This window comes from Eptatretus burgeri, chromosome 3 (assembly GCF_056783735.1).
Source record: "Eptatretus burgeri isolate ZD-2024b chromosome 3, Ebu_testis_v1, whole genome shotgun sequence".
NCBI lineage: Eukaryota > Metazoa > Chordata > Myxini > Myxiniformes > Myxinidae > Eptatretus > Eptatretus burgeri.
The window spans coordinates 11,061,371-11,074,079 of record NC_140963.1 but is presented as its reverse complement, the minus strand read 5'-3'; the positions used below and the strand labels follow the sequence as shown (position 1 = coordinate 11,074,079).

General features: G+C 42.1%; 1 protein-coding gene across 2 annotated transcripts in view; it reads right to left on the bottom strand.

The window, feature by feature from the left end:
* Positions 1–12,322, bottom strand: part of LOC147029394 (corticotropin-releasing hormone receptor 2-like) — a 72,727-nt gene extending 60,405 nt beyond the window's left edge. Inside the window, exons 1-3 of one of the 2 annotated variants that reach the window (XM_085872433.1) lie at positions 12,144–12,322; positions 11,846–12,044; positions 4,059–4,140 (exon numbers count right to left, since the gene is read on the bottom strand). In XM_085872433.1, coding sequence (XP_085728559.1) covers positions 4,059–4,140; positions 11,846–11,887 — 124 coding nt within the window. In that variant the 5' untranslated portion in view covers positions 11,888–12,044; positions 12,144–12,322. Of the gene's footprint in view, positions 1–4,058; positions 4,141–11,845; positions 12,063–12,143 lie in introns of those variants that run through there. The other variant, XM_085872434.1, reaches the window with a different exon arrangement.
* Positions 12,323–12,709: the final 387 nt, after the last annotated feature.

Sequence of the window (12,709 nt, the reverse complement as noted above, 5' to 3'; positions counted from 1 at the left end):
CCAGATTCTCTCAGCGAGGGAGTCTCGTGAGTGGAGGAGACCAATGGGCCAACCATGTGCCTCGTGGTTGCAGCAGGTTGATCGGCATCTCAAGGAGATGGGGATGGGCCAGGCATCTGCCTGGGGGATGGCCAGACGGAGGCCCCTGGAGTACTGGCGGAAAGTGGACGCAGCGACGCGCTGCTCTGGCGCATGCTCCCATACCTGACCTGACCTATATGCAAGCATTCCCTTAAGAGAATAAAATATCCCACGTATCTTTCAAAAAGAGTAAGCCAATTATATACAGGTATCCTGAGCAAATTCGTAACATCTGTCCTCATCTAATGGGGTACTGCATCTGCAGCATAACCACACTCTAATGAATGATCCAACAAGCAAACAGTTGTTGTGTATGCAAAAACAAAAACAAAATGAGAGTACAATGACGTTTGTGTATAAAGCAGTGGCTGCAGAACCTTTCTCATACATATAAAGGATTTCCACACAACAGTATGTAAAACAACTTGCCATGGCAAAGTTAGAGAGGGCTTTGCTCTTTTTGGGGAGATTTGCTGTAAACATGGTAAACCTCCAACCAGAACCAGTAAGTATCCTTTTCTCCACCCTACCCTACTTTTCCGATCACTGGTGTCCCTTTTGGTGCCAATAATAAAATTACTTGTGATGGATGGTTTTTCCCCAGTTTTTTTTGTTTTGTTATTAATGGTCGACCCAAGGGACATCTTTGAGAAGGCTTTCATCAACTGAGCCACTTACTTGAGAATAGCTGTACCTTGGCAATTGAGGTCAGTTTGTTTAATTGAGATAATTTTACATCATTTGAATGTAGGAATATGTGTGATATACATATTAAGCAGTATACGTATACACTGCGTTTCCCAGAACACTGCCTTTGGGAACTCCAGCCTTGACAGGGAGAAGGGATGAAAGGATTTTGTTGCGAGCCACACTTTGGCTACAAGAGCAGATGAAGTCAGTAAACCATGTGTGGAGTTGGTCTTGGATGCCATAGGCAGATAATTTGTCGAGTAAGACAGAATTCCAAATTGTATAAAAAGCCTGAGATATGTCCAGAGAGATGGCCTTGATCTCATGTCTGACATTGAGGGCCTCCATCCAATGTTGGGTGAGTAAAAGCAACATGTCCATGGTGGAGTGACCTGGTCTGAAACCAAAATGGTGATCTGAGATGAGGTTGTTGGAGAAAAGGAAGGATTTCATATCATATCATATTCCACGACCTTGTTGATGATTGGAAGTAAGCTGTGGTTAAGGGATCAGGTTTTTTGCACCTTTTCTATGTGGTGCAAATGTTGGCAGATTTTGCACCTTTTTTCCAAAATTGTGCCTTAAGAAGCACATAACTCTTTAACCCTTTAAACTCTCAGTTCCTTAGACTGATTGGAGAAGAGGTGTAATGAAAGCAGCTTCCTGAGCAAGGAATAATGAGGGGTAGTATGCCAGTGATTCGAAATGGAACTAGGAAGCACCTGAAAATGCAAAGCCCATCCACGTCTGCTTTGTACTCAAACTAAACGTGACGCAAACAACACCTCAAAAACAGTACAATTTAGTAATCTGTGTTCTCCATATTCTCATAATAAAGGTGTGTTGAAAATTTCATGACAAAAGCTCAAATTGTAAAACAAGAACGCATCTCAAAATGCAAGCGGACAAAATGAAGAAACACGCGATGGATTAAACATCCCGGCCGTGTCGCGCTGCGCTGCGGTGGATGGGCTACTCAGGTATATTTGAACTTACTGCTACTTTTCCCTTCGACATTTTCACACAGTTATTAATTAGTTTTCTCCGTCTTCTCAAAATAAGAGTTTGCTGAAAATTTAATGACCAAAGCTGAAATGGTAAAATAGATAAAGCCTTGACAAGCGAGCGGTGGCAGTGGATAACTAACACGAACACACACACACACACACACACACACACACACACACACACACACACACACACACACACACACACACACACACACACACACACACACCACGTTTCAATCAGGTCGTATGTGTGCATCACTTCCTTGGTATCAATGATTGCTTTTGGTTTATGTTTCCATGAGTACACAGAAGCGAATGCAAACCCCATCCCAGCTGCAAGAGGGACTGGCTAATTATAGGCAGAAACTGAATGTTTTGCCATCAAACTATTGCACAATGGCCTAAAATAATGGAATCTTCAACATGCACAAGAAAAGGCTGGAACACAGCTTCGATAGTCCCTGATACTGAATGTCATTTAAAACTTGTGAACGTCACGGAACATGTTTGTGTGCGAGTATATCGTACATATTCAACAAATATTACTGTGCTATTCTTCAATCAGACACACTGAAAGTAATGACATTTTAGTGTCTTGTGCTCATGATTATGTCAATTATTAAATCTGCAATTAAAGGAAATTTTAACATAAATTATTACTTCTATACCTACTGAAATCTATCTGTCCGGGTTCTTCCCGACATCTTTGTTCTTTGTTGCTTTCACATTTCTCATTATTTTTTTTCTCAAATCTTTATTAGTTTTTTATTATCTTGCCAAAACGAAGTTTTTACAAGATATGTTGGTCAGCTTGTATGTTTTTTTTGTTTGTTTGTTTGTTTGTCTGTAATCATGTATAAAAAATTCTGCAGAGCACAGTTATCATCGGAAATTTTTGTAACTTCGCATATCAGAGGCTTATAGAGGTCCCTTTCAGCGCATAAAATTTTGAAGGTCAAGGTCAAAGGTCAAGGTCACTTTGTCGCAAATCAGGGGAGTCGACGAAACCCTTATTTTTTGAGTAATTTTGATCGGATCGTCTTCAAACTTCATGGGAATATAGTTCATGGTCTGGCGCTCAGCTGATTAATTTTTGGTGGCGATTGGCCTTGACCTTCATGATTAGCGCCAAAGGTCAAACATATTTGACCCCAAGGTCAAATTTTCAAGTTTTAGGAACCATATTGTATAGTACCTCAAATTGAACACCTCGATGAGTGCTTTCTAGATATGTCAAGCTTGAGACATTATGATGTCATTTGGTGACGTTATGAGGCAAAAGCATATTTTTCATGGTTACTCTGTAGAACGATTCTCATCGGAATCTCTCGTAGGCAGATATTCCTCAAGGAGTCGCTCCTGGTGGATAGCAGCTCTGTTCACCTCAGTGTGACCTTAAAGAAGTCACACGTGGTCACCTTTTGGGAAGATACGGGTCACCCTGCGGGTGACATTGGTTTGTTTTATTTATTCATATGTAAAAATTTCTTTATTTTCACAATTCTCTTTCTTCATGTTTTCTTTTTTTCATTCTCTTTATTCATTCTAATTCTGCCTTTTCTTCTCTTTCATCTCTCCATTCCTCTCTTTCGTCATCTATCTAGAAGGAGAAGTGAATTCTTGCAGAAATTTTTCTGTAACTTCGCTGCGCCTGGAGGGGTTTGAGGGTTGAGGAGTTGCGGCTGAAACCCGAATCCTATCCAGGTTCCTCCTGATGACTCCATCTCTGCTCTTTACTTCTTCAGGTTCCTTCTTGGTCTTTCGTTTCATTGATCATTGATACACAATCTAATACCACCTGAAGGATTACTCAGGTCAAACATTTTGAACGGGATGCTTTGCTTTTGGGTATATATTTATTACGTATGAACGGAGGGAGGGGGAAGAGGTAAACTCAGAGAAAGTTAGGACATGAGGAGACTGTGAAAGAAAGGGAAACAAGATTGAGAGGAGATGAACACAACAGAAGGGAGAGTCATGTATGGAGCATCTGGAGGAGCGGTTGGGGGAGGGAGGGGGGGTCAAAGGTTCTGCTATTTCTGGACATAATAAATAGTTGACACATTGATTTGTAAACTTTCATCAACACGGAATAGTTCTTAAAAGAATGGATAGATGTAAAAATGATTGTGGAATATGAGGATAAAAGACAGAAGTTAAAAAGTGGAAGGATCGGGGTGACATGCCACATGCGGCAATCCATTCAGAGATATTTTCGTCGACATGACAACAAATAATAAGTTTCCATTTTTTTGCATGCAATATTTCCAAAGGTACCTGTAATATTTTCAAGGTCAATGCCTGAACAAGCCTTTGCCCTTGTGTTCCATCCTGAAACACTTAGCAGTACCACCAGAACCTGAAGAGAAAAGAACATTCAGCCTTATGGTTTGGTCAGTTGGTGAAAAATAATTACCATATGCCAACAAATTAATCTAAAATGTAACAGAAACACATAATCGATCAATGCATTTGAAAATTGATGCAGGTAACAGCAATGACACGTTCATTTGAAATGTTTCCAACATCAATCATGATTCAAGACTGACAATACAGCAAACAAAAAGTTATGTGCAATATGAAAATTCAACCGCTGCCACCCCTCCCCCACTCGCACCTCTCACCTCTGCCCCTCCCCCCCCAAAAGAAGAAATTAAGTCATCTAAACTATAGGAGAGATGTTTTTGTCTGTCTGTCTGTGTCACCATTTTCTCATACATGGCCAAAGAGATCTTCATCAAACTTTCAGAAGTTCATCAGTGAGTGCTGCGGAGTGTTTTAGGCAAAAAAATATTTTGAAAAGTTTTGAAAGAAAATGTCGGATTTTTTTTTCCTTTGCTATTTTTTTTTTTACTCACTCTCTGGTGCGTACAGCTTTGTAGCTGTACGGTAATACTGAATGATCCCCGACTGCATTTATTAGTGTGTCGAGGGAAGTGTTTTAGGCTCCCCCCCAAAAAAAAATATATAAAACCATTTTATTTCTCCAAAATGCCAACAGGATGAGAGCAGCACCGAGCAACACTGGGTACCCTAGCTAGTATTTTATGAATGCCTCAGCTACAGTAGAAACACACAGATGAAGCTTGCAAACACAATGACACGAGGATAAAAGGTTTTTGTAACATTCAAGTGCTAATTGTTCTGCCACTTATTTGTACAACAATGGAGAAACAAGACAGACCATTGAACAATCGACAGCCTTGCCAGGGTATTTGTGTCGGTGACCCTCTTCACACAACACAAGCCACCGAATGCGAACCACTTCGACAAAAGACAGATTTTTATATTTTAATATGTATAATGAATGCAAAATGTGTAACCCTGTTTCATTTTTGTGTAAAGTTGCATACACGTGACCTACTTTTCTATAAATGGAAGGTAGAGGTGTCAAATGATGCAAACTCAGGAACTGGAACAGCTAACTAGGGAATCATGCATTCTGATTCTGATGTACATACTCTGTTACAGAGCATCGGTGCTGCCAAAGCAGTTTCTTAGCAAGGGTTGTACTGGGTGGTTTGCCATTGCCTTTCCAGCAGTATTTAGAGCAAAAATTTGGAATTTGTTCAAGGTGCTGGCAATAGCTCACCTCCTCTTCATGAAGGACAATGCGACACTTTTCATGGAGGGCAATCTTTAACATCCACCAACTAATGCTTGCAGATGGGACACCAAATTGAACCTGTATCTGAGGGACAGCACACACATTGTTGAATCACGCTGTCTGTGAAGCACCAGGATGACAGTTTATAGTCAGGTCGAGATTCGAACCCAGGCTAGACAGCTTAGAGGCGAGTGTGCATACCTCTAGGTCATCTTGTCAGCCCACATAATGCATATTCGAGGTAAAAAAAAAAATCATCAACTTATGGTCCTCTTCTCCCTCTGTGCCCCGGCCCCTCGATCATGGATTCCAAAAGAATCTCTGTTGAACTATTTATTTCCCCTTACCTTTGCTACCTCAATCCTGTATGTATTCTTTTTTCAACTTTCTAATCTGTTCTCTATCAAATAATTAATTTTCCAAAGCAAGCTTGGATTTGTTTTTTTGGATACAGTGTCCAATGTCGAGGCTTGTGGAGGAGCGAGAACACTGGAACACATCAAGATGTAACATAACAAATGGAACAGTAGAAAGAGAGTGGGGACACACACCAACGACACAGATGAAGGACAAAAATAGAGGGAGACTTGGATAAATATGGGTTGTGGGGAATAATGAGAGCTAGGGGAGGACACAGAGGGTGGACAACATGGATGCAGCCATAAACTCTCAGGAAGAAAAAAATGGAAACTTGCAGAGGTGGACCTGCGGAGAATTAACAAGGGTAGGAAAGATCATGGTTTAGATATGGGATTGTAGGGTGATCTGAGATGGTGATGAACAGCCGTTTTGAATACCTGGAGGGAAGGATGAGATTGAAGAGAATGTGGAAGTTGGTTCCACAGATATGGAAAAAAGCAGAACAATTGAGTGGAGGTGGGTTGTGCTTCTAGATTTTGGGAGTTGCACCAAAGTTGCAAGCACACTGCATGCGCCATACAGAATCTGATGGGGGATACAACACTGAAAGCACATGATGGTACAAGACCAGAAAGGAGGTGGAAGAAGACAGAGACACCACTGACCTGTGTGTGATGTGAAAGTGATCGGCCCAATAACTCAGCTTCATCATGAAAGATTCCAACAAAATCTTGAAGGCCTTGGTTTCCATAGCGTCAAGTTGAGCAAGGTGTGAGGCAGGGGTGCCACAGAGAGGGGGCGAGTAGTACTCTATAAAGCTGCGGATGAAGGCCATGCAGGTGGATAAGAGTTCAGGTGTCCCGAGAAAGAACTTTGCATAACAGAGGATGCCCAGTCGGCAACTGCCTTTTGAAGCAGTCTTCGAAGTGTGGCTTGCCCAAGAAAGATCAAGGCTGATGCTGATGTACAGCAGATACTCTGTGATAGAGCATCAGTGCTGTCAAAGCAGTTTCTTGACGAGTGTTATACTGGGTGGTTTGCCTTTGCCTTCACAGCAGTAATTATGGCAGGAAATTAAAACTTGGCCATGGTGCTGGCGATAGCTTGCCAACTCTTCATATGAAGGACACCTTGGGATCTTTAACATCCCTCAATTAATGCCGGCAGATTTGATGCCCAGTATAACTGTCATCCGAGAGATGGCACACACATTTATGAATAACCCACTTTGTGAAACACTGGAATGACTGTTTATAGCTGGGGAGAAGATTCAAATCCAGGATAGATGGCTTTGAGGTGAGTGCATGCGCGGCTTTGGTATTCTGCCGGCCCAATGGCTGAGAGTAAGGCCCAAAAAGTTGAGAGAAAGAGAGAGATAGAGATAGAGATAGAGATAAAGATAGACAGACAGAGAGACAGACAGACAGACAGACAGACAGACAGACAGACAGACAGACAGAGAGAGAGAGATATCAGGATTGAAAGACAAATTCCTAGTTTTTAACCAGCTCATGATTCCATCAAGGTCTGCTGAGAGGGAAGAGGCTGCTGCCTGCCAATCGGAGGGATGGGGGATGTTACAGCAGAGGGTGGATTATCTCGAGATAAAGAGGATTTTCTCGAGAGAAAGTTAATGAAAGAGAGTTTGGATAGCAAGGCAGGGTGTCAGACTGTATTGAAAGCTCAACATATGTCTCGAGACAGCCCTGATCTCATGTCTGACATTGAGGACCTCCATCCATTGTTGGTAGAGCAGAATTCGCATGTCCAAGGTAGAGTGACCGGGTCTGAATCTGAGTTGATGATTTGAGATCAGGCCATAACTTAAAAGGGAGGATTTGTATATCAACTGCAATGATGGATTCCATGACCTTGCTGATAGGTCTGCAGTTGAGGGGATCAGTTTTTGCCCCTTTTTAACCTCCACCATCGAAGATGGATGGAGGTTACTGTTTTTGCCCCTTTCTGTTTGTTTGTTTGTGAACAGTATTACGGAAAAACTCCGATGGATTTCGACGAAGCTTGGTGGGGGGGGGGGGGTTAGGTCTGGTCCAAGGATCATGCCATTAGATTTTGGACTTGGTCCAAAATCCAATATGACCGCTATGGCGGCCAATTTGAAAAAAATTTAATTTTTTTTTGTTTTTGCATTTCTACATGTTTTAAGTGATTTTCAACCCCCCCCCCACCCCCGCAAAAAAAAAATTGTTAGAGAAAAAAAGTTTTGCAACTTTTTTTTTTCAACAAAATTTCGATTTTTTTTTTTTTTGTATTTCTACATGTTATAAATGATTTCCAACAAAAAACATGCCAAAATTATAATTGCGGCTGATTTTGGAACTTCAGGTGGATATACCCACGTCAAATCAATTTCTGTCTCAAGGAATCTAGTTATGACTAAGAATTGAGGATGTAAAAGTTAAAAGTAAAAGGGAAAGTTGCAAACTATAACTCTGTGAGCACTGTTGACGTCAAATTGAATGAATAGGATATCAGGTTCACTTGAGCGACCTAGCAGTATTGTCAGCGGAGGTTTTGCACTCTACCGAGTGCTCCCCCTCTAGTTTATGCAGTGCAGTGATGTTGGCCGACTTACTAGCAGATGGAAAATGACCTTGGGAAAATAATAGGGTGGAAATGGCAGAAAGATGTGCAAGAGCAGCAGAGCAGGTTTTTGGGACGAGTGAGCTTATGTCGATGGCCCTGTTGCAGAATCATTCCAGGGTTGCCAAAAACTTTTCCACCTCCTCGGGTGCAATTTTTTTGGACACAGTATCCAGTAGGGTGCAGAGAGTGAGGTGTTGGGGAAACAAAATTTGGAAGCAAACATCGCATTGAGGCATTCAACTCCTCACAAGTGGAGTTGGCTGTGGTGCCATTTTGAGTGAGGCAGAGCGAGGGATTTTCGGGGGATGAGGGGAATGCTGAGATGGGGAAAAGCAAGGGGGGATATGGGAGGAGGCAGAGTGAGGGGACAGGATATAACATTATATCCATTGGCAAAAAGGTGCAATATAAAATTATTATTTTTATTTAGATGGGATGAGGTGAGGTAAGGGGTAATATGTGAGGAGGTGGAGTGATGATGGAGATGGGAAGAGGTGAAGAAGGAGATAAGAGGGGAAGGGGGGAGGGGGAAGAGAAAGATGGCAAAAGTGTGGTGATCGCAAGTGTTGAGAAGGTGGGGTGAGGGGGAAGGGTCGCATGAGGGGGAAGTTTTGAGGCGGTGGGTGAGAAAGATGCAGAAAGAGGGAATATTAAGTGGAGGGATGCTCAGGGGTGGGGTTGGGAGGATGTGGACATGTAGGAGATGTGAGGGTGGTAAATGACATGGTTGGAGAATTGATAGTTGTGTGCAGATAACCTCTGCAAACTGGATTTCTCAAGATTAAAATCTGGATATACAGATACAGACAAGGCAGGAGTGAAATGAATGGTTGTTGAAGGCATGGAGGAAAGTGGTGCTGTCGATACGGGTGGAGCATTGATGGATCAAGCATTTAGCAGTGAGACAGGTTTGGGAAATAAACCTCGTGAAGAAGAGAAGAGGAACAGATCGTGATGAAGAAGAACATATTGAGTGTTCCTGATGAGCTTTTTTAGGGGGTGGGGATGGGGAATTTAGAGTTAAGGCTCATGGAAGAGATGGAACAGAGAATGGATCAGGATGCAAGAGAACAAAAGGAAGAGCAGAAATAGAAGGGGGAAATGCCAACATCAGTGCCGAGGGAGAAAATAGAAGGAGACCAACAACAAGGGATGCGAGTAAGATTGATGGGCAGGGAAGAATGCTGGGGTGGATAATATGGATACATAGATAAAGAAGCAAAATTTGGGGGAAAGGTGGGGGGTGGTTTAACAGGTAGAGAAAAAAATTATGGTTTTTGACGGGGGATCATCTGAGATGGTGGTGAACAGCAGTCCTGAAGACCTGGAGGAAAAAATGAGATTGAAGAGAATGTGGAAGTTGGTTCAAAAGGTGGGAAAAATATGAGGAACAAATGGGTGGAGGTGAGCAGTGATCCTGGATTTTGGGAGTTTCATTAGAAAGGGGTTGATGGTGGACCGCATGCATCCTGCAGATACATTGGGGGATAAAGCATGGAGAGAGCAGAGGGTACAAGACCAGAGCGGAGGTAATAGAAGACAGAGAGACCACCGACCTGTCAGTGATGTAAAAGTGATTGGCCCAGAGACTCAGCTTCATCGCAGTCCGAGATTCAAATGATGTCGAAGGCCTTGGTTTCCACTGCGTCAAGCTGAGCAACACGTGAGGCAGGGGTGGCAGCCCAGAGAGGACAGCAGTGTGTTGAAAAAAAAACAAAAAAAAAACATTAAAATGCATTTAAAAGCTTTTAAAGGAAGAAGCGTTTCATTCAATCAAGATTCAGTTTGGAGAAATTGAGAAAAGGAAAGGATAAAGAATGAATGAAGGAATGAAGAACAGGCAAGATAAGTTTGTGAATTTGGGGGAGTTTTTTTGTTTGTTTGTTTGTCTTTTTGAAGTGAGTTGAAGAAGCTGACAGGACAACACTTGGGAGAAAGAAAGCAGAATGAGGTACGTGGTGGCGTCAAAGTGGTGAATAGCTGATGCCTTAGCAAGTATGCCAGATAATCACAGGAACACAAATTATACAATACAGCATAAGGAATGATTTATCAAGTTGGAATTGGATGAAAACACAAACAGCAACAGTGACATGTTCCAAAATCCAATAATTAAATCATGCGATAATTCAAGAAATGTCGGTGGGTTGGTTTGAATTCTACACGCTCCTGAACTGCTGGACGGAATGGGTTTAAAACTGCTGGGTGTAGCATACTTGGGTTGTGTACGGGAAAGTTATAGTTAGTCAAAAAAACAAATATCATTATTCCAGGGGTTCAGGGTAGGGGTGAGGACCCCAATTCTCTCTATGTAATTATGTATGGCATAGTACTGATCTTCGTGGGAAGGAATATTACAATTCATACTAAAATACACCAAATATGGGGGAATTATTCCCTTCATATGGAAGGGCTCTTCACTACAACATAGAATTGGTTGCCCTTTGTATCCAAAGAAGGTCATTCACGTGAAACTTGTGAACCACCTTGTCAATGTGTTTAAGTGCAGAAGCTGCTACCCAGACAACTAGCGCAACAATCTAAGATAACCAGCAGTGGAACCAGGGGTGTGTTCAGTTACCAGTGAGCTAGCTAGAGCTTGTCAAGCCAGCCCTTCCTTATCAACCATTTTGTTGGAGTGCTTGCTTGAGCACCGAAGCCATTTGGTGAGTGCTCTGCAAGATGAATGGTAATGGAACACACCCCAGATGTCACGGAACCTTCAACAAGACTAGACCACCTGCTTCTCACAGCTTCGGGCGGTACATCGTCATGAGATCTTTTGACATCCAGCAACTATTCACTCCGTCCAATATATATATATATATATACACATACAATTGCATTGCACAAAATCTTTAAACCTCAATGCTTTCTGTAAAATGTACATGTAAACTTTCTGCAAGATTGATAAAGTTTAAATTTTTATTTTGGTTTCCATCTGTTGAATCAACCCGTTGCTATTGTTATACAAAATGATTGAGAGTTAACAGTTGATATGAATCAATCAAGTTTAGCTGATTGCATTATAGAACCCTCATTGTAGTGCAAGCTTGGTGTGCATCCTCCATCCATTACATATCATCTTCTATTTTCATGATTTTCAAACGAAATATGGGGAAACCAACGAAAGGGACTCTGTTAGAAAAAAAAAAATGGAACAATCAATATCCCATCGTACACCTGTCAAGATGCTGGTCCACCTGAGATGCTGGGACATCACTTAACAATGATCATCGTTTCCATGGGGATATCTTGTGTGGAAATAATGCTCAGATTAATATAAGAAACCATTTTCTTGCTTTCGTAATATACTTTAGGAACACGCTGTGCACATCCACAAGCGATCAGAACTTCGCTCTCAAGGTTGTTCATCCTCTTGGGAATGTGCTGTTGCTCGATTTAATGTCATTCACTGTTTGAAATATACATCGAGGGGTGGGTAGAGTTAAGAAACGTCTATAAAGGTAATTTCCAATGTTTAGGTTACCTGTGGCAGGATGGCACATCGAGGCTGGGAAGGACAATGCATGGTACCCACGATGACCAACAGTGATGCTCCGAGGCTGTCACTCACGCCACGATGATGAAGATGATGAGCTCGGGTTTCTGGAAAGGTCTCCAAAGGCTCTACCACTGAACCCGTACTCAGGGGACGTGCTAAGCAGCACTGTCGTTGGTCTTCATATCTGTAAAACGCAGCGCGACTCCTCATCCCTCTCATCCCCCCCCCGACCTCCTCTTCCTCGTACCCCTCCCCTCGTGTTAGCCACGCACCGAACACTCACCCTCATCTCTGGCTCCTTTGTAGTCCACGCTTCCAAAACCCACACAGCCTTATCCTCATCCCACCATCACCTTCCTTTCCACACCGTTTGTGTTCCCGCGCTGTGACAATTCATTCCAATCGAGCCGCGGACACATTTACAGTAAGTTTATGGGTTGCCTCATACACCATTGTTTTCTGTTTCAAAACGCAACAAATGTAATATAATAAAATATCAAAAAATAAAATTCCAAATGCCACCCATTCTGCAGGTGGACCTGGTCATGTGCTCACCTTCCTCAAGGTATTATTGTGAAATGCTGTGCAAAAAAATGCCCAAAGAGTGTTAATTGTTCCTTTTATCCTCCAACACTGAAAATATATTATCATGGAGCACGGAATTTAGGCTAAAGAGTATCTTGAGGATTTTACTATAAAAAAGGTGTCACACTGTGACAAATATACTGTATTACCCGAGAAAATGGGGGATCAGGGGATGGGGATTATTAAATATATGATTTAACCTTACATGAGGCACATTTTGTTGAAGTTAAAATGTATCAAATAGCAACATGGCTGCATTTAACA